This window comes from Rhamphochromis longiceps, linkage group LG2, assembly GCF_057381845.1.
Source record: "Rhamphochromis longiceps isolate RC_006_pf linkage group LG2, R_longiceps_female_GT1.1, whole genome shotgun sequence".
Taxonomy (NCBI): domain Eukaryota; kingdom Metazoa; phylum Chordata; class Actinopteri; order Cichliformes; family Cichlidae; genus Rhamphochromis; species Rhamphochromis longiceps.
Window position 1 is genome coordinate 29060793 of NC_140558.1, and position 22824 is coordinate 29083616.

Here is a 22824-nt window from a genome sequence, read left to right on the forward strand (position 1 = left end):
CAAACAAAATATCACGATACTACACAGTATCGATTTTTCCCCCACCCCTAATATCAACCCACTCATCAACATCAGAAGCATCCTAGGTAGGATGGAAGGAAGGAGACTTTGTGCTCAGTTTGCTCAGCCGGTGGTGTTTGGTCCACTGTGTTTTATCAAGTCAAGAGTCAAAGCAGCATCTACCAGGAGATTTTAGACCGTCATGCTTCCATCAGCTGACTGGCTTTGTGGAGATGCTGATTTGCTTTCCTGGACTCAGAACCTGCTCACACGGCCAAAAATACAATTAAATGGCTTGATAACCATATTATTATTGAACTTGATTGGCCGGCAAACTTGCTTGAACGGAACATCGTAGACAAGTTCAGTGAAACGCTCGACCCAAAACTGCAGACGAGCTGAAGGCCACTATAGACCTCAAAGCACTACTGTATTTTATGGTAAAGCACTTATATATATGTGTGTGTGGAAAAATGCATACAGAAAGTCATGTTTAACCTCCTGAAGATGATGAATTTTCCTCCACTTAATGTATTTAATTACTTTGAACATTCAGGTTTTCAGTGAAGACATAAGAACACCTGTATCAGTTTAAGGTCCTGCATCCTGCTTTGTGGAGAAACACAGGTGGAAATACCACCCTAATGCAGTGTGATGCATAAGGCAACATCAGCACAGGACTGATGTGAGGTTTATTATTACCAATAACTGATGTTTACAGTTTCAAAATTTACTGCTTCTTCCTACAGCCTGGCTAATTCAGGCTGCCCTGGATCTTTTAACATTAAGGGAGCAGATTTATTCCTAATAGCTCCTCATAATAGTGCGGGTTTATTTTAATATAAAGAGGAAGATTTATACTTTAAGTACTTCTTACAATGAACTTAGGGTGCAGGCCCAAACTCCAATGAGAAATGTAACCCTCTGTGAAAACCAAGGCTGCCAAGACAGTTTTCCTCCTACTCATTATTATGTGCAAGGGACGGCATACTTTATGACATGGAAGTTCCCCTGAAGATGCCAGTGAGTCGGATAGATTCAAATTTATTCATTTATTTTCAGATACTTTAGTGAAAGTAGCAACACAAAAGCGTGATAAAGTTCTGCACTGAAAGTCTTGCAAGTCAAAATTCTACCCAAAGCTACCCTTTGACTACCAAAAAGGATTTAAGCCTTACAAAAAAAAAAAATAATAATAATAATAAAATAATAATACGACCCAGCTCTCATTCAGGTGACATGGCTCATGTTGTCATGACTCACGTCGTCATGGCTCCCATTGTGGCCCATTTGGATGGACAGAAAGGTTCAACCTTGATGGTTTCAAGGCCAAAAGTACAAAAACATAACTGTATGAAGAAAGGCAGAAAGTAGCACGTGCACAGTGAGCAGGATAATAGCGGAACTGAACAGAAGCAGAATAAAACCGCGGGGTAAGAATAAATAAGTTTCACTCACCATTAGATAAAGTTGAAAGTGTTGAACCGTCTCTGGATAATATCCCTCCAGTCATTAGTGCACTTGGCAGGTAATGCTTCTCTCAAAGGTCAGATGGACTCCCAGCGAGGCTTCTAACTGGTCTTTCAGTGTGTAAAGCATGACTTGCCGCTAACACTTGAGTGCCATTTACCATTGCGAATCTCACTAGGTGTTGCCACACATTGGTTTGATAGTCCTCCCTCCCTGACTGCCACAGAACAGCAGAAATGAGCAGGAGAAGAGAGAAGATGGTGGCTAACATGCTGCACCCGACCAGAGTCAGCTGGCAAAGTCAGCTGGTGTTAACGGGTTCATCGTTTGGGTTATTGCATGAAAAGCAATCGCTAACACGAAATTCGATTAAGTCTGCGGCTGCAGTAAAAGCCAGGCAAACTATCAAGGGAGGAAATGTAGCAGTTGGTGACATCCATGATTCCCAGATTGTAGGCAAAGCATTTACACCCAAGTATTAAAATCAATTCTTGTGTTTATAATTGTGAAACTTAGTCCAATTATATTTGGGCCTGTGAACATGGCAGCACTACATTAAATGCTATCTTTTTTGCTTCATAAGGGGGCTGCACTTGCAGGATGTTCGGCCAGTACATTTAAAACTAGGCTCAAAGCAGTTATCGGATGGCAATTATACACCTGGTCTGGGTTGACTATACTGTTGGCCACTGTCTTTGTCCACTATGACTCTGCTGAAGCAACAACAGCATGCAGAGGTTACCCTTTGCGCACGCTTGAAGCTGGAAACGAATCAGCGCTCTTCAGTTCCTGTCCTCTGAAGGAGACTGTGTAAAAATCCTGCATTTGCAAAATGGTTAATTCACTATTTTTTCCTTAAACCACTGCTGACTTTCACAAGTTGGGAGCATCGTGTCATTGCTCAACTTATGGAGGGGACTGTATTTCACTTTGACGCAGCTGCCCACAGTGGGGTATTCGCAGCCATTATTGTGACAGTTTGTAGTCTTCTTTTCACCAAGTGGGAGATATATCACAGCTACCAAAAATGAACGATGGCTATCTTCAGTTGGAATAGCTTTGCTGGGACGCTTAATGGAACTGGGCTGTCATTACTCTCATTAATTCCACCTATGCTTCTCCCCGATCTGAAGCGAATATGTCTGCTGTGACAAAAGCTCATTATATCCTTATTCCATATCTGCTGTTCTTTGTTGTACCTTTCAGAAAGTTCCAGGTACAAATGTGTGAAGCACTGACCCAATTTGCTGGGTCCTCCTGCACCCTTTCAATTCACTATCCTCTTGCGTTTTTTTTCCTGCAGCTGTATGTATATCATGTTGTTGTCTGCAGTGAGATGAAATACCGTAATTGTAAATTTAACACGTCACACCGTCACGAGGGATTATATGACCTATAATCTTGCCCAGGGGGTCTTTTTTCCCAAAAGACCTTTAATTCCAACCCATGCGGAAAAATGTGTGTCAGTAGATACACAGCAGCGGCCCCACTTTAAGTCTTACTCTGGCTTTATGCTGACTTAGACACTTTTTATGTAGTTACATTTATAACTTTTTAACTGAGATGTACACTCACTGCCCACTTCATCAGTTATCCATTGCTAGTTTCATATTGGACCCCCGTTTTCTCTCAGAACTGCCTTAATTTTAATGGCATAGATTGGTTGATTGTTGTTTTGAACAGGTGCGCCAAATGATTTTTTTAAAATTTATTTTCCAGCTATCACCATGCATCAACCTTTTTAGTCTTTCTATTTAATGTTCCATGTTTGCCAATGTTTTTTTTTTTTAAGTAAATGTATTCACATCAAATCTTATACAAGGAGCTGGAAAATATGTATTCTTTCCTAATGCAGCTTTCAAAAACAGTATAATTACAGCCATCAGTGATATGGAAATCTTTTACTGCATCCATTTTTGTGTGGGTTTTTTCTAAGCGATTCTGGGAAACTATATATTTTATTAAGTCGATTTAAATGAGGTACAGTAAAAAAACAAAAAAACTGACGGACACACACAATCTTGCAAATCACCATACTTAAACTGACTTTCATATTTAAAAATTAAAAAAAAAAAGGTGGTTTTGTCTTCTCAGTGTCCTTACAATGACCCAAATATACTCTGATGTGCGATTACTGCAGCAATATAAATTCTTGGCTGCTTCACATATTGCAGTCCAACTTCACTGGCTATTGTTTAATAAGCACCAGCACCAGGCTAAATATAGTGTTTGATGTTAAAAGCTGCACTTTTAATAAACAACAGCAGCAGGACCCAATGTATGTTGCAAAATAATGAAGTCTATATGGGAGGCGTACAACATAATTATACAGAGCAGCACATTAGGCGGCATGCTAAAGCTTGTTTTGAGAGCAAACATTACTCTTCTGGGCTTTTCCCCCCCACATACTATAATGTGTTACTACAAAACAAATTAAAAGTGGTACAACAGGGGGGGAAAGTATGTAAGCATGGTTCAAGTGAGGGGAGAAATAAAAATAAATTAAAGGAACGTGTTAATCAGAGTGTAGCATCATGTCAGTTAAACTTTGTAATTGATAGGTCAGTTAAATATCAGAGGGCGTAATCAGTTTCAGCTGCTTTGTTGTTAATGAAATTAACAACAGGTACACTAGAGGAGCAACAATGACAACCCCCAAAAAGGAATGGTTTCACAGGTGGAGGCCCCTCACATTTTTCCCCACTAGTTTTGGTTAGGGTCAGTATCATTATTGGTGGCATGATGCGAAACCTGGACCTTCGTCCCTACAGAGGTTGCACAGGTAGTCCAGGATGGGACATCTATATGTACCAGAAGGTTCACTGTGTCTCCCAGCAAAGCCTCAAACATGGAAGAGATTCCAGTAGACAGATCGTTAATCAAGCAGAGCTGGACAGGAACATAGGTCCATAACTCATTGGCAGGACTGATATCTGGTCTTTTGTGCAAGTAGGAACAAGATGAGTACTTTGAGCTACAAAATGACCTCCAACAAAACACTGGTGTGAAAGTCTCTGACCAAACAATCAGAGGGACAGTAATGGTCTGATGAGGCTAATCCATTTGAAGCATGTACAGCCTAGGCAACAACACCCTGACTTCCATTAGTTATCGAGGATGAAATTGTCAGACCCTATGCTGGCGCAGTGGTTCCTGGGTTCCTCCTAGTGCACAACAAAACCAAGCCTCACATGTTGAGTCAGTGGGCACCTCCTGGAGGATAAAGGACCCCGTCCTCACCTGACTAATTCAGTAGAACACCTCTGGGATATGTTTCGGTCCATCAATGCTATCAACTGGCAACTTAGAGTATCCAGGGGCTCTGGCCCAGATGTGGGAGACCAGGACACAGTTTGATAAAGAGTGTGCATTCAAGCATGTGGGGATCCTGCAAATGACTCTACCAATTTGTAATTCTGCAATAGTAATTTCAGCAAAATGGACTGGCTTCATATTCTTCCACTTTGATTTTTGGGGTGTCTTTGAGTTCAGCCATCTGCAGGTTGGTAATTTTAATTTCCATCAAATGATGATTTGTTTTCAAAGTGTTTATTTAATTGTTTTGAGCAGTGCACATTACTTTAGTCGGCAGTGGTACAAAGACAAATTACAAAATAACAGATTAGATTCACTTTAAAGTTTATTAAGATATAAAGCAGACACATTAAATTTATCAAGTGTCCACTAATATGTCAGCTCTCAATAACAAAACAATCCACAGCAATGTAGTTTGATATCAACTCAAGACTCAAATACAGCAAAAGGTTAACAGTAGGGAGGGAAAAAAAACCCTAAATAACAAAAACGTTCAAAATGCTCAGTTCCCTAAAAAACATGCATGCCCATCCTGCTATGGTTTACAGATGTCAAATGAGCAAAACAAATTCAGTTCCAAGATCAAAACAGCAAGATTTAAAAGCCTTGCTGCAAACCAATGCACCACCATACATGTCTGCAAACCACGCTGCTAACAACTTCTGCTTTTATTTGAACTCTGTAAAGTCTAACAAGCAGTTTGCGTGTTTTCTTAAAGACTGTGCATTAAACTAATTAAGATTTTATATATAAAGGACAAGCAACACAATAAGAGTTAAGAGGCAGATAATCATTTCCATACCTTGCCAACTTCTAAGATGTGAAGAGAAAAACATTGATCCCTCAGTTTGGACATGTTGAGAATGTAGTGGTGTTTGGTCTCATTGACAGCTAATGAAAGCTTGTGGGCTTTGGACAGTACCAACAACTGTGTATTCATTCTTTAGCCCACTGGCTTCTCTTAAACACAGAGGAGTTATTGCTAATTAACAAAGTTTGACTCAACTGCTGGAGACCTGTGCCTTAAAGTGTAGGTTCACACAAGTAGATCAGTTATGTAGCAAAAGAGAAGGGTAAGAATAAACCGTCACCTTTGGTTTCTGAAGACAATACAATAACAGTAACAACAATAAAACTCATTCAAATACAATTTGAGATGGTTAAATTAAAAGGAAAATATCCTTTGACAATCAAGGGGTACAAATGGATCAAATTGTACGGTGCTGACAATAAAGTTTAAAGTTGGTCTGATTTTTTTTTTTTTTTTATAGTGTCATAACAAAATACATAATGGCATAAAGAAAAACGCAGGCACACATGGAAATATCTCGACTTGGCTGAACCAAAACATGTTTAAATCCTACCAGTTAGACTCCCACATCCAAATTAACTGCAGTTATGCCTAAAGGTAAAAATAAGGCAGTTGAAATTTTGCATAGCTGATATCTGCAGTACAGAACGCATTTTGCCGTAATCAAGCCTTACACCCTGGAGACCCCACAGTTTTATTCTGAAACTGGTTAGGATACAAAATAACCACAAGCCCATATCCATTAAATTCACCTACTGAATAACTTTGTCCAGTTGATTTCCCTTTCTGAAGAATAGACACTTGATACTAGACAAGAGTACATTTGAGCTGGTGGAATAAAAATGAGGCAGTGGAGGAATATATTGGGTCAAACAGACAAGCGGTCTATGGAAAGATAGAAGAAATATGCTAAAAGCTTCTCTCTTTGATAGAGTGACATGCTCAATCTATAGAAAAACTCATTGGTCAAAATCCTTTGTTATTTTTAAACAATAAATGTGTGGGGTTGGAGGTCAGGGGTCTAGATGCTATCCATAGCTTTGAATTCACTCAAAGCCTGCACAGGGTTCACGTGCTTCCTTTGAGAAGATCTCTTGACTCTGTTGGTCTGGCCATCATCCTGCTTCTCTCTTTTCACCAGAGGCTTCTTCTCAGGAGCTTTCATCTTCCAGGAAACAGCGGGCATATTGAGTGCCTCCATGCCCTTGTTCTTCTGGTACTTGGTAGACGCCACATACGACGCCTTGACAGTGGACACCACGGCATTCATCAGGTTCTTTGCTGCTTGAATGAGTGACATGGCGCTGTCCAACTGATACAGTGGAGGAGATGTTGGAGGGGGGGGGGGGGGGGGGGGGGGGGGGGGGGGAGGAGAACAGGGTCAGCTTTGTAAAATGATAAAAGCAAAGGCTGATTAAATCGTCTTTAAGCTCATATCAAGTTAAAAATGAACTAAATCCATCTTTACAGCTTTGTGGGGAAGAGTTCAGACTAAAGCATTAACAACCAGTCCCTTGTCTGAAATACAAACACGTGTGACAAAATTTTGAATATGTAAAAAGGTCACACCAATTTAATCCCCACACTTAACAGCCCCAGAGACGCCACTCACACTTGACTCAAAGTAGTAGAAGGATATTCTCATTTCTGCCCAACAGAAAGGAGGAAGTAATTCATTATTCCCTGCACAGATATTTAAATGAATTTAACTGGCAAGTAAGTGGTTAATTAGTGCTTAAAGGACTTGTAATTTTTTTTTTATTGCAAAGTGCTATCTGAGGTAGTAAAAAGGTTAGGAAACATCAGGGCAACATTAGTCCTTTCCAGCACAGAGAAAGCCACTAAATGCTGTTATGCGTTTATTCAATTAAAATTTAAAATTTAAGCTGCAACTTATAGTTCAGAGAATAAATCATTAAGTAATCACAACCAGCAGCCGGTGTCATTAAGCCTCTGTATTTTTAATTTATTTGGGCAACAACAGATAAAACTTTTAAAAGTAGCTGTGGGATTCTATTGATTTAAGAACTGTTGTAGAAATTAAAGGCATTCCTCTGAGATTTCACTATACACAAGTGCAGTTCTGTTTACATTGATTATCCCATGAAGCTGACAACAAAGCAGCTCAAGTTTCCTGAAACCTGCACAGTTTGCACCACTACTCAGTCTCTTCATTCTTCTCAATTACTGCCACTTTGCCCACATTTGAAGCTGCATCACTGTCACCAAGTTTTACCAGCCTGCAATCTTCAAAACAAAAATCCGATCTCAAACTCAAACTCAGTTCAACACTCGTTTCAGCCTGATCCGATGTGAGGTTGAAAGATAATGAAAACTGGAATATACAACTTAAAGTGCTTGAGGATAAAATGAAAAGGCTAAACTTACCCCAGAGACAACCAGCTCTCCTCCCAGGTTCTGAACTTCGGCCTTGACTTTACTGCAGATGTTAAGCTGGTGGCAATACAAGGCAATACGCTGCAGGTAGGCGTGCAGGTCCTGCTTACAGCTGGAGTCAGGACACTATGAGAGAAAGACAGACACACACACACACACACACACACACACACACACACACACACACACACACACACACACCCTTGTTATGCACAGCTTTCTATCAATAATATTACCTGTTTGCATGTAGCTGCTAATCAGTTAAGTCACTTGCTGGCACTGTTAAATTTACTATGAATGCAATTATGTTCAGCTTTATCAGGATGAGATAGTAGCATGTCTGTGAAGGTTCTCAGTCATCCAGGTCATCATACTCTAAGGAGCTTGGAAAGAAAAGCGTCTGGACTTCTTTGAGTTGCTTGAAGACGTTTCACCTCTCATTCGAGTCCAGACGTTTTTCTTTCCAAGCTCCTTAGAATAAGATAGTAGCAGTGTGACAGGTAAGGTAGACACGCACAAAATCAAAGTGCTCTGAGCAAAAATGAAAAACACACGCCCACAACCTGGTAGATAACTCATTTTCACAAGGTTAAATATGATCAAGTCACACAGAATGCAAATTCTAGTAGGAGGCAAACATTGCTGTCAGTCAATTAGTGTTGATATGAATGTTGTGTGAAGTCTTTTTTTTTTTTTTACTGAAAGTGTAAACCCAAGCACAGTTCATTGATTGTTTTCAAAATGCCTTCAGTAATTTGAATTCTTAGAAGAAAAGAGTTTGAAAAGACCTTCATGCCAACAACTTAAGCAGTGACCTTGGGCGTGAAAGTGCAAATAAACTTCTCAGGGCTGGAAAAGCACTCAAACAGGCTTCGGTAAATACAGTCTAATATGTGAGTGAGCATGTAATAGTGCAGAGAAACCTTAAAATGCACAGTTAAGCAATTTGAAGACCATAGGTTCATGTAGGTTATTAAAAAAAAAAAAAAAAAAAAAAAAAAAAAAAGAAAAGTCTTACTTTTGTTCCCAAGGCCTATCAAAAGCCAACCAAAAGCACACACACACAAAAAAAAAAGAAAAAGAAAAAAGAATACACTGAAGCATTAAAGTTATAAACGCTATTTCGAAGTGAAGAGCTTCAAAAACTGTATTCTGTTTAGCACTGGCAACCTTTTTGAATTATAGCATCGTAATTACACTTGCGCTCTACCTGGTTTGCTAAACAAGCCCCCTGCTACCAGAGTAATTAGGCCACAGTACTCTTAGCTGCTCATCAAGTGAAGGATCTAAGCAGTCTGATGGGGCTCCGATGCTTTACATCAGATCATTACAGTGACTTGAGTCACAGCTAGCATGTCAGCGACAATCAGACTGGCTATGCTATACGATCAAAGGCTGGCAATTGTCAACATCACCTAGCAAACACAAAATATCTATGAAAATATTTGGGATGACCATGTTTGTGAAAAATGTCAGAGGGAGGAGTCCTTTGGTCCTGTTAATTTTGAGTGCACAGAAAAGGTGAAATGGAGATAATTAGGGCCAATCTTTTAATTGATAAAAGCTCTCTGGGACAGAGCTTGTGAGGTCAGTGCTAAAGAACACGAGTGTAAACGAGTGCTTGCTTGTCTTGGGATAAACAAGAAACACTGTATATAAGCATGTAAATGACACAGCGGGGCATAGGGGTATCTCCCACTTGGCTATAATGGCTTTTACTCCTCTTCAAGTGCGTCAACCTAACCAAAGGCAACAAAACCCCGTTTTCGTTTCTGTATCAAAGGAGGGAGGAAGAGGAAACATAAGTAGGATCCTGATTTTTGGACACTTCAAACAGACTAGGACTTATGATGCGTCTAATCCTGCTGAGCGCATCAGTATCCCTAGTGGGAGAACAGAGTGCACGGCTGAGTATAGTGCACTCACTCCCAGCCATACAGCCATGCATGCATGAATTTAAACACCATCCCACCCAGTACAACTGTACTCATTCATACGTGATGGGTCACCACAGCAGAATAGAACATACAACCAACGCATCCTTTAACTACTCAAATAGACCTCATCTACATATAGGACACAAACATCCTAAAGCATCTACAATTACAATTTATTGACAGTTCTTTAGATATTCCATGTACATTTTAATAACAACATTCCCATTTCCTGTATTATCACCATCTACTGCTGACTAATAGGACAGGCTAAGCAGAGAGGACAAATTAAGTGTTGACATTCTATTAAAAACTGTATGGAAAAAGAGATGATGATCATTGTACAGCAGAGGACTAATACAAGGCTGTGAGACCACAGAAAATGGTAGAAAGAGGAAGGTTTAAAAAAAGAAGAAGCAAAGGGGAAAAAAAGAAAAATAAGTAGGAGAAAAGACAGGGATGAAGAGTGAGCCAGAGGGGGAACAGAGTGGAGGAGTAAATAAGAAGTAGAAATCCAACTGGGGAAAAGGAAGGTAGACGAAAGGATTCAACTGTAGTTGGGAGGGGCATTTAAGTCAGAGAGAAACAGAGAGAGAGAGAGATGCAAACGCAAAGACCTGGGATGAGGCTGAATGCAGCAGCCATGCTAATGAAGGCTTGGGGAAGTATTCAGATGGCTGGAAGCAGGGCACTGTGAAAGCATCACTTGTGCTCATACTCAGCTCAGCTGCTGGCTTCACTTAGCACTCAGGAAACTCTGCAACGCTGCTCTGACTGTGACATGTGAATACATAAGTTGCAAAAAGAAGAGACAAGAGCACCTTGAATTGTTTAGGTGCTGCAAATGGAAATAGAAGTGCAATAAATGCAGGTGGCAAAACTAAGGTAGCTCAATAACTACCCGCACTGTTACGTCAACGCTTCCCTAAAACCAGGTGGATCAAAGGGCAACATCTCTGCTTTTAGACTTTATGCTATAAATAATTAATACTTCAGGTGTAGTTTTACAACCTAAATGTTATTGCATCTGCAGGCTGTGCAAGCACTTTCCCTCGGTAGTCAAGTTAATAATCTAGCCTGTTATTGAAACAGTTCACTCAAAATCTGCTCTTGCGTGAGTTTTTAACTATTAGAACACACCACTGCCTATTTTTGTCTCGTCTGTGTGCTGCTCTAAAATTGCATACAAGCCTTTTTATGTAAACTTTATGGCAAGGATCTTGCAAAACTTTAGAATTATAAAAAAAACTTAAGGATTTTTATGTACCACTCACTGGATGTAGTGGATTAATATTATTCTTAGGAGATTTAGTGATTCGGGTTAGTAAGACAATGTAATGTTGGGAATGAGTGTATATTATCTGGTGTTTGGGAACAAACTTATAAGCTGTGGGTAGTCATTTGTCAAATTGAGCTGCGCAAAAGCCATCTTGTACATGATCATATTGGAATTTGTATTTTAATTTATTAGTGAATAAACTGAAATTAAAAACAGTTGTTTAATAGGACAGTCAACTTTGCCTTGCCAGCTACTGTGGAGAGATGGCAAATCAAGAATAGGTGCACTAGAGACAATTCTGGTTATCTTTTCAGAACAAACTAGAAGGACAAATCTTTTCAAAAGCAGCCAGCAGTACAGGCAGAAATGTCAAAGATTCTAGTGTAGTTTTGCCTCCCCTTCACTTCTTGAAGTACCTTTTAAAGAAAAAGAAAGGTGAAACAATGGATGACATGGGGACAATGGGTACCAGATCAGTATTCTAGTTTGCTAATTGAATCTCTTCAGTAACAATGCCTTACAAGACTTTTAGTGTACTACACATTTATGTGGGTCTGAAAAGAGTGGGTAGCTCTTTCTTTCCTTTGCATCAAAGCTGTAGCTCTAGAGAAGCTCACATCACAATCCAATCAAAAGCAAAATGTATTTCTTTCCAATCCACTGCACACAAAAAACAGGAAATGTGGCAATAAGAATGACAGTGCAGGATGCTGAACAAAGCTCTCTCTGTTACTCAACACAAAGCACACAATCTATGATTTAAATAATGATCGGATGGTGAGGTCCCATCATTGGCGAGTGCTATTCAGTTCTATTATACAGAGCAGAGGCAGAGCCACAGAGCTGCCACCGCCCAGCGCTGACCTTTCCGGACGCATCACCCAGAGGAAATGCCAATTTCCAATATTTACTCACGGTGCGGCATTCTAATGTGTCTGCCAGCAACCTGTTGGGGCGAGCCATGCAACAATGGGACCCAAGAAGCGTTTTCTGTTATGTTTGCTTTTCAGTCATGAGAAAATCTAGTCTCCACTGTCCTCAGGCAATTGAGTGTTTTCTCTTACTGTATTTATTGGAGGGACCTGTTGCTCTAGTCTCTAAATTTGGACTGCTTCCTGAAGTCTTCCTTCCAGTTATCTTGTTTACTCAAAAAGACCCATTTATACATTCATTTAGATCAGATGACTTAGTTGTAGGTGCAATTAGAAAGTTAAACAAGAAAAAAAAAACTGTACTGATAAAGCATCTTTCAACCCTATAAAAAAAATAAATAAATAAAATAACAAAAAATAAATAAATACAATAAAACACCAATAGGTAATTTGTTCTCCAACAGTTGAAAGGCAGGCTTAAACACTCAAACATTTATTCAAGTGAGTTTGACAGTCTGGTGTTGTGGATGCATTTTAATAGCTTCAATGGGGAAAAAATAAATAATACAATACAGAACCTTGCCTGTTGGTATGCTTGTCTATAAAGAATTACTGCTCAGATATACTGGAGACAAAGGTTAAGTCTGTCCAGGCCAAATTCAGTTAGCTTTTTAAGTCAAAATAACAAGCTTTGCTGCAAAAATGTTTATGCACTACCAGTGTATACTTTAAATTTCATATACAATTAGCAAACTTTTGCATACAAGTGTAAAAATGGTAAATGGCCTGTATTTGTATAGCGCTTTACTAGTCCATAAGGACCCCAAAGCGCTTTACACATCCAGACACACACACACACACAGGTGATGGCAAGCTACATTGTAGCCACAGCCACCCTGGGGCGCACTGACAGAGGCGAGCAACTACTCCTGGGTGGAGGAGAAAAAGAAAAAAGAAAAAAAAAAAAGACCAAGTCTGTCTGGTAGAAGCTTCTGGATAATTAACTATGCCTAACATAACAAAGGACCTTCAGGACAACCAGCCGCTGGGCACCTTTATCTGTGATTACACCTCAAAACTGCCACAGGGGTTGCAAGAAGAGATGAAAGAGATAGAATGTGCTTATAGCCACGGGAAAACAACAAAAAAAGGGGGAAAAAAAAGATTCATGGCAAACTCTTCTGGAGATACAGGAAACAAAGCGCTGAAAAGACCATTCTGTTTTCTTTAGGGGAGAACTAAAGTACGAGATATGGCTAAGCACTGACGGGAAGTGATCAATTTCCAGCTATAGTCTGTGTAGACATCTCAAGATAACGCAACAACATAAACAATGCTTAGTATATGATATGGGGTTTAAAACTTAACAAAACAGCAGCAAAATGTACAATAGTGAAAAAAATGGGATGGCTTCAAAAGCATACAAACTGAAAAACCTCAGCAGTAAGAAATTCAAAGCAGCTTTACTTGTGGATAAAAACTAGATGGATTAAAACTTCCCAGGACTCTAAAGTGTAACCATTTAGGTCTCGCAACCATACAACCATAAACGTGCCATGTAAGACAAAGATGAGATATGCATTTTCCCATTGGTATGCCTGACTTGTTGTGACATAATACACTACAGAGGTTTCACCAACCTTATAAACAACACATTTGCATAACATTGCACCAATGACAAACAATGGGCTGTGAGATCAGTTTCATGATCATTACTATCCAATTGTCATGACCATTGATCAACAACCACTGATCAAAGCCCATTTGTCAGTGGTGCTAGTTTCAGTCATTATGTTTATAAGGCTGGGAAACATGCAGTCAGCTGACTGAAGAAGTCACTTGGATGAGTGATGAAACGTTTCTCCCACTGAAAACGCTACGTCCAGATGAACAGAATCAACTTTTTGGGATTTAATTACCTGGATGATTGAGCACTAGGGATGGGCATTGATAAGTTTTTCATGATTCCGATTCCATTTTCGATTCTGTTTAACGATTCGATTCTTTATCGATTCTCTTACCGATTCTTTTTTTTAAAAAGGAGAACACTATGGTCGAATAGCTTAGAACTTTGTTTTATATCTTCTCTTTGAACAAGATAGAAATTTGGGAGTAACATGGCCTTACAAACCCAACAGTGAGATCTTAAGAGATCCAGCCTATGGCTCTTCAATGGGGTGTCACAGGGTCCCCAGGAAAAAAAAATTGTAAGTGTAAAATAATAAAAGAAATATTCTTCTGTAGCAATAACAAAGTATAACATAAATTATTCTGTAGCAATTACACAAGAATATCCAGTAATGTCCCTGCCTACAATTAAACACATTCACTTACCGAAAATTGGGGGCATCTGCTGTGGCAAATGGGTGCAAGCCTTTTACCACAAACTTAGTCACTGCTCGGTGACATTCGTCTATCCTGGCCTGAAAGGAGACGCTACCGGTAGACTGCAGCGAGAACTACCAGCATCTGAGCCAGCCAGACTCTGTCTCTCTCATCATGGTCACCTAAATGCAGCGCACAGTCATGGCAGGTTTTGTAATAAGGCAGATTGCATTAACGGGAGAGGACGTGCAAACGTTACCACTGCTGCTGGGTTGAGATTCACGAGTCCGGAGCAGAATTAAAAACACGACATTCATTTAAGGTTATCGTGTGTTTTGTGAGCAAATGCTTTTGCATATTCGTAGTGTTTCCTCCCTTAAATGAAATATCTACTTTGCAAGTATTGCAAGTTGCCCTGCTGTCATCCGTTCTCGTAAAGTATAATCAAACTTTTGAGCGTTTGAGCTGCCATGTTTACTGCCAGGTAAATGACGCTCCGCAACGTGGTGACGTCATTCGGGGCGACTGGAATCGATAAGGGAATCGTTTGCAAAAAATGGCAAACAATTCCAAGGAATTGAAACAGTGGTTCTCAACAAGAAACTGTTTTCGATACCCATCCCTATTGAGCACGTATCAAGATAAACGAACACCATGAAAAACAAATTAAAACACTGGACTCCATCAGTATACTGGTGGTGTATTATCCTGCAGCCCTGCATCTTCTTTGCAAGACCTCTGATCAAGTGGATATTCCTTTGCTTTCTGTTCACAGAAATCTTTCCAGTAAAGGTTAATTGTAATGCCCATTCTTTTTTACTTTACCAAGCTAGTGCTGATTCTATTACTAATGAGGGTCAAGAATAAATCTTCCATGGGCAACCAACAGTTCATTTTAAACTATGTGATGATAGCTACATTTCTTAACTGCAGCTGCTAAAAAGAAGCTCCGTATTTGGTTTGGGCTGATTCAATCACACTGGCACTTGGGAATGTTAATGTGACATTGAAGCAGACAGGAGAACATCAAGCTGGGAGCACACCAGGAAGAGGAAAAACAAACAAACAAACAAAAAAACCCAAAAAAAACCAAAACCTGTCGAGGTAACCACAGGGACCAATTAAAAGGTCCTCATCAATTTTTAATGTTCACACTTCACCTGTCAGTCAGGCATTTTACTGTCGGACTTGTAAGCAAAACTGATAACTTAGCACGGCCAGAGAGAGTCATGTTAAAACACTTACATTTAACGTTGACGCTCTAAAGCAAATAGTTTCTGGCTCTGAATTCACAATAGGTGTGAATTCAAGTGTGAATGGTTGACCGTTTTTTCCTGTGTCGGCCATGCAACCTGTCCTCGATGTACCCCACCTCTTGCCCTATGGTAGCTGGGGAGCAACCCTGGGAACTCTGAAATGGACAAGTGCAACATATGGATGGATGAAAATAATAAAATGCAACTGAATGGGAGCTGATGGTGCTTGGTTAGAAAAAAAGAAATCCAAAAAAGAAATCTTCATTTGGTGGTTGAGTTGAGAATTTGTGGGCTCTCTGGGCGACTTTCCTTCTTCTCTGCAGTAGGTAATTTATAACCCTGCCTGAGTACAGTGTCTAGGACCGGAGCCTGGATCAGACTGTGACCAGCGACAGAGCCAGTGGATCACCATAAATCTTTACTGATTGAATGCAAATTGGAAAAGTACATTATGTATGTCAGTAAACATCAGGAGAATAAAGCTTGTGCAACAAATGCATACAGCATGTGCATGCCTATTCTCCAAATATGTAAGCCTTATTTTATGTGCTCGTGTTTGCATGTGTACATGCAAGTGTTGGTAAGAAGGCAAGCAGCTGCAATTTATAGGCTACATAGCGGCTAACACATTTGCATTATAAATCTCAATTACATAGCATTATTTGCTTACTGGCCCCTCAGATGTAATTCTCATAAGGTGCCCTGCAGAGGAGGGTCATAAATTCTTAATAAACTGCAGTGCAGACCTTTATACAGCAATGACCTAAATCCTGCAGCTCATCTCTGCACTACACTCATTTCTTTAAATTTTAATAAGGCTCCATTACACATATTTAACAGTTTCTCAAAAACCCCAACCTAGACCATGTCCACCTGCACAGTTCTTTTGAACACAGCACTCGTGTACCAAGCATATCATGACACAGTTGTACAAAGAAGAAATGTGGGGTGAGATGCTGTGCTATCAGTCTGGGACCATCTGCCAATGTGTTTTATATGAGGAGCAAACCCTCACAGGCCCTGCAGGCCAGAGGCACAGAGCGCAAGTGATTAATATGCCTAGGTTAATGAGCAGTCCCAGCTTTGCCTTTGCTTCTCAGACTCTGTCAGTCTATGTGCATCCTGGTAGTGATTCATTTAACCACTGCTGATGGAGTATGCAGACCATCCTATAGCGCACTGCCTTTGCTGCAAGTGGGCCTGTGGCATCTCCTGCTTTGTTAAAGATATGGCCCTAAAAATAAACAGCCTGCGTAAATAAATTTTTAAAAATGGCCACCTGGCAATTATGCTGCTAATTAAAAGGCGAAGCACTCTTAATAGATTCATCTCTCAGGAGAGACATACCTCTCTCAACGCAAATGCAATGCCCCCTTTCTCTCTCTCCCCCATCTCCATCATTCCCCTCGTCTCTACCCCATGTCCATCCCTGGGAGCCTTGGCTGATGTGTTATGGGAGAGTGTCGCCTGATCTGCGAGTGTTTTGGTCTCTGCTGAGAGAGAAAGGCTAAGAGGGACAGCTGGATGGGTTCAGAGGCTGAAGGGGTCCTCACTCTTGGCAAAGACTTCTGTTTCAACAGCCAAAGCTCTTCATTTATTCATACTTTGAGTGCCTCCAACCCCAAAATCCTCTCATAGTGCGTACACATAACCAAAACACACATACACAGAAAAGAAAGAAACAAGTACCTACAATGAGTTTAGTACATAAATGCAAAATAGGTACCTGAATCTATTACATCCACACACACAGACTGCCAAATGGAGAAGCATGTCAGTCAACAGACATGATTGCATGCAGGCATGCACACACAGATATGCACACTCACACCTGCACAGTTACCCATCTGTTTTCTTTGGGGGATAGCGCTGTTTTCCTTAAAGTGAATAAGCATCTTTAAAAGCAGCACTGAGGCATATAAAAGTCACTTTCCAGAGCTTATTCCCTATTCAGATGATTCAAATGCAATTAGGTCAGTACAGGTAGCACTGTTACTTTTTGATAGACGTGGGGTTGTAATATTAAGGATCTGAGGCCATCTTAAATAAAACATCAGATATGCAGGGTATTAGGAGGCCAGCAGCTCATTATGTCAGACCATAGGGGGGTGGAATCTGCTTAAAGCTGAATGCAGATGTTTCTGCTACAAGAAGGAATAACCACGACCTCTCCCTGTGCAGGAAATATGGAAAGGATACTTGAAAAACCTCTTCCCATTTGAATCAGAGGGGAAATAAAGGTTACAGGAATTGGCAGTTCGCCACTTAAAGTACATGTATAGTAAGTAATTAGAAACGGATAAATCCCAAATCAGCTTGTAAACTTATTGCCCTGAAGTATTTAATTTAAACTCTAATTTAAACAGTTGATTCTGTTCATCTGAGTGACTGTGTTCTTGAATACAAGTTGACAAAACCCACAGCTATTATAGTCAAACCACAAAGAGCAAGTGATGTATTTAAGGGAGAAAGCCTCAAACTGACAACTGTGTCTTGTTAAAAACATAACTAAACTCTTCCATGATTTCACACCAAAATGTATACATGTTGGAGAGAAAAAGGTAAGCCCCAGCGTTAGAGACGGCACATGAATAAGTTGGGGGATAAATCATGTAACATGTCTCCCTGTGGAGCGCTACAGTGCAAGTATTTAAGTGAAATATGAGGCCATGGATAATTGAATGTGTGTTTCCTGATGTCAAGGACCATAGTCACTGGGGCAGGGAATAGATGTGAACAAGTGATGGAAGTGGGAGGGGGGAGATGGAAGAATGAGGGTTTAACACTGAAAGAAATGGTAAATACTGGTAAGGATTGCATCACAGTCACACAACACTTTGCAGTTAATGTCTGAAAGGACCCCACAGCGCAAGCCTGTTTCTTTGATTTGCTTCTAAATAGACAAAAGAACAAATAAAAGAAAGAAGTATTGGGGGGGGGGGGGGGGGGGGGGGGGGAGGAGTAATTCATGTAGTGGATGTTTTCTGTTTTTGTCTGTTAAAGTTTTGTCAAAGGAAAAAAAAAAAAAAAGAAAAGCTTTGCAAATTCAGGTAATGAAAACCTTGACAGTACACCACCATGTAACTTGAAACACGAATTGTTATGTACTACTGTTATTTATTTATTTTTTTGAACAAAACAAAAAGAATAACTTTAGAAGACCTGATCACAGGGTGCCAAAGGAACTCTTCGGGGAGGGGTTTGAATTGCCAAATGTTGTAATGCACGGAAAGATGTGGTGATATGAATGAATAGGACTTTAGAGAAACTAAACAAGAGTATTCCAATGCCAGCAGGCAGACCTTTACCATTTTCAATTAAAATTGTGTGTGTTTGTCTTTAAATGATGAACATCTAATCTAATTTGTAGCATTAGACAAACTAATCAAAATGTTAATAATTTTCCATGTAGTCTGAAACATGTGCCACTGATCTGAGATTGGTCCCATTTTACATTATGTATGAGTTAAAATGTTCTGAAACAGAACAAAATCTTTTATGTTACTACCTTACGAAGCTAAACATACTCTGATGTTAAGAATGAAGCTGTAGTCTACAGATTAATATTAACTTACATGGTCAGCGATGGTGCGGCCCAGCTTGTCCATTCTTGATCCTGCCTCAGCAATTTTCTTGGCAGCGCTAATGACATCAGACGTATTCTTCAGCGGCCCTTTTCCCCTGAGGAGAAGACGTGGAAAGATCAGTGACTGTTTTTGATATATTGCAAGCTCATTCAATATGCAGGAGCAGCTGTTTGTTTTAGAGACCTCTTTTTCGGTCAGAAGCAAGAATATAACACTGCACCATCAAACTCTTGTAGCACCTACATGACTTCTTATAAGATCAAGTTTTCAACTCATTTTTCCTTTGTGTTCAGTCTAATAAAACGCATATTAGCTTGAAAAAATATGCATAAAATTTACTGATGAACTGACAACACTTTGTTTCTCCACAAACTGCTTGGAAATAAACTGTCTAGAGGCGATTATATAGCACCACATGCCTTCTATCACAACAGAAAATATAAGAAAAATCTACTTAGAAACTTTTAAGCAACTTTGAAGTGTTTATCACAGTGCTAAGACACAGGACAAAGGTTGATAACACAGGGGCAAGAGACTTTTTGGATAAAGATTGCGCAATAGTGCAATAAGTTAAATATTTTTAGGTTGCCGAGGTAGTTCTGTGCTTCTGGTCACTTGGCTCCATACTTGGTACGGTAAGCTGCCACTGTTCGTCTCTAGTTGCTGGAAGACTTTCTCATCTTCACTTCTAGAGAAGTGTAACAGTTTTTAATAAACAAATAATTGTGTTACCCTGTTAAATTAACAATCTCCATTTATATTACACATGGACGCAACTGATTACATTTGCTGCAACACTCCCACATTGTTGTTTTATTATTTGCCATTGCAAGCCTTAACGTAATGATAACTTGAAGACAGCTAATGTGGCTATCGGACAAAGTACTTTAGACTACTCCCTTATTTCCCAAGGGAATGTCACACTGGATGGACAAGCATACTTGATTTGGCAGACTTCACACCGGATACCATTCCTGATGCAACCCTCCCATTTATCCAAGCCTGGCACTAGCACTAACAGGACACTAGCCTGTGAGCCCCTGAGGTTGGGTTTGTTTATATTGGGTAATTCTTAAGCCAGGTTGATAACTTTTTAATATTGCTCAAATGGAAACTTTACTGACTTCTTCCAGGGTTTGTCTGCCCGCCTGCATGCAGCACTGCCATGTAAAGTTGTCAACATACTACTGAATTAGTCTTAAATCCAATTTATTTGTTTTTGCGCGATCAATTAGTATCCAAGTTTTTCTTTCACACACCAACTTCTCTCTCTTTTTTCCCCATCCAAGTTGGAGACAAAGAAGGCAGGAAGAGAAGGCAAGAGAATTGAAAGCAGCAAAATTGGAATCCAATTCAATTTAAGGCCTTTGGTCATTGCCACAGTATTACACATCCATTTCTGACCCGTCCTGAGCCAAACAAAGCCCATCCCAGCACAGGTCAATCCAGCCCTGACCTGACCCACTGTAAAGCTTATCAGCCATTTGCCACTTTTCTGCCCCCCCCAAGGGACTCTGGGACACAGTTGGCAAGAGGCACAAATTGGATTCAAAGCTTCTCTCTTCAGGCTAAAAAAATGAGCCATCCAACCCAGAACAGATGGAATTTTGTGTTCTGTTCTCTTGCTTCCTCTTCCCTCTCCTCTCATCTCATCTCCAACCCTTCCCTTCTCATGCTCTCCCTCTGCTGCTCTGATGTAAAGCAAGCCAGAGTCCTAGTGGAAAAGGCCACGCGTCAGTGCACATACTGGAAGCTCCCTGGGGACAAGTCAACCCCTGGAGAGAGCTAACGGTGCTGTGACGATATTTAGAAAAAGATTTGTAGGTTGGTAATATAATATAGAAGTTTGCCCCCAAAAAACACATTAGAATACATAAACATGGTAATCATTTTTATACTGCGAATATATACCTATGATGTCCTCCTTAAAAAAAATTGTTTAAAGCAAAAGAATTAAAGCATCATTTTCCATATCTGTCCACACAGCTGTCCGTGTGTCAATGTGAAGCATTCTACATCAAAAGACTGTGACAGGTGGCTTTCAAATATGTTGCATGTTCTCAAGCTATACACATATGCCTTATTCATGAGAGCTGCCATACAGCCATAAGCGATGCAGAGTCAACAAGGATCTCAGTCACTCTCTGCAGATTTGTCAGGAGGGAGGTCTGGATCAATTACCTCATACAGCATTAACCTTGGCAGTGCTTTGTGCCAGCTCAAGGTTGTGGGGGCAATAATTTGGACGCGGGCTGAATTAGCCAACTACTGACCTTCCATGTGCTACCACTGCATGTGAGATTGAAGGTATAATGTGAAGATATTTATTCTGCCTGACAAATGACCATGCGTGTTCCCTCAGTCGACCAACCCGCGCGCACACATACACGGACGCATGTGAGACAAGCGTACACAGAGTCAATTCCAAACTCCCTGACAGTGCCAAATAAGAAAAGCCACAATGCTAAGTTATGGGATTAAATGAACAACTTCCACACAGTTACTATGTGGACTGTTAAAACTATTTGTAAAGCATCATTTTCAATTTATTTCAAATGGCAGTAACATAGCAGAGAGGATATAATGTGCTAATTGGAAGAAGTATGACTTATATGTATAAATTCAATTCAAATATTCAAAGGATAAATAAAGAAATTGCATATAAGGTCAGCAGCTCATCACATTGATGAAGGTGCCTCATTTTCTATCTAATAGAACACAGCATTTCTCTTTTATTACTCACATAAAAATAGTCCATGAGTTACCATTCACTGAAGTTTAACTGGGTTAATAAATTGACTTTGTGATTTCATTTTGCAAACTGTAAGAGAGGTGAAAGGCTACAAACAAAGCAACTCATCAAATGTTCACTCACATTCATACTGCAAATTCTCAAAGATTTATTAGTCATGCTTATTTTTATTATAGCTTTGTCAATCTTTGGCTGAAAACTTATAACTAAAATATTTTCGAATGATAAAATGCATTTGTTAGATAAATAATGAAAGCTGAAGTAGGCATGTGGCTGTCCGTGTTCACTAAAAAGCACTGATTTTAGTCCAGGATGAGCAGTATCATCTGCATGTCATGTAAAAAATTTTCTCTTAATCCTCTGCATGAATAAGAAGTACTGCAAGCAAACATGACTGGTTCCTATTTAACCCTGGTCAGATTGCTGGTTATGTCAGTATTTCAAATCCTCTACAGCTTTCCAGCATTCACTTTTTTTGGCCAAGGAGACGGGATCTTTGACCCATTCAGAAGATTAAGATAGAGAGGCAGCATTTCATCATCATTACGGAGGTGACTCAGAGTTAGACACACAACGTCCTCTGAGTAATTCACTTGAAAATTTAAAAAAGGCACAGCCATACAAATATAGTCAGACGCAAATACAGGCAGCCAGTCAAAATGTCCACTTGTGCATGCCAACATACAAATGCACTCACACTGTAAGCTAGAAGGTAATGTAGAGATGGTGATGTTGGTGAACCATAATCAGTAATCCCTTTGGACAAGCCCCCACTGTGTACTTGGCAAGGGTCACGATTTACACTTTTCTATCATCAGCGGGTGAG

General features: G+C 39.9%; 1 protein-coding gene across 1 annotated transcript in view; it reads right to left on the reverse strand.

Annotated features, from left to right (window-relative positions):
• Positions 1-5092: 5092 nt before the first annotated feature.
• The window catches only part of ctnna1 (catenin (cadherin-associated protein), alpha 1), a 78853-nt gene continuing 61121 nt past the window's right edge, over positions 5093-22824 (reverse strand). Inside the window, exons 16-18 of the mRNA XM_085421664.1 lie at positions 19235-19340; positions 7985-8119; positions 5093-6908 (exon numbers count right to left, since the gene is read on the reverse strand). Of these exons, the coding sequence (XP_085277790.1) occupies positions 6618-6908; positions 7985-8119; positions 19235-19340 (532 nt within the window). The 3' untranslated portion in view covers positions 5093-6617. The remainder of the gene's footprint in view (positions 6909-7984; positions 8120-19234; positions 19341-22824) is intronic.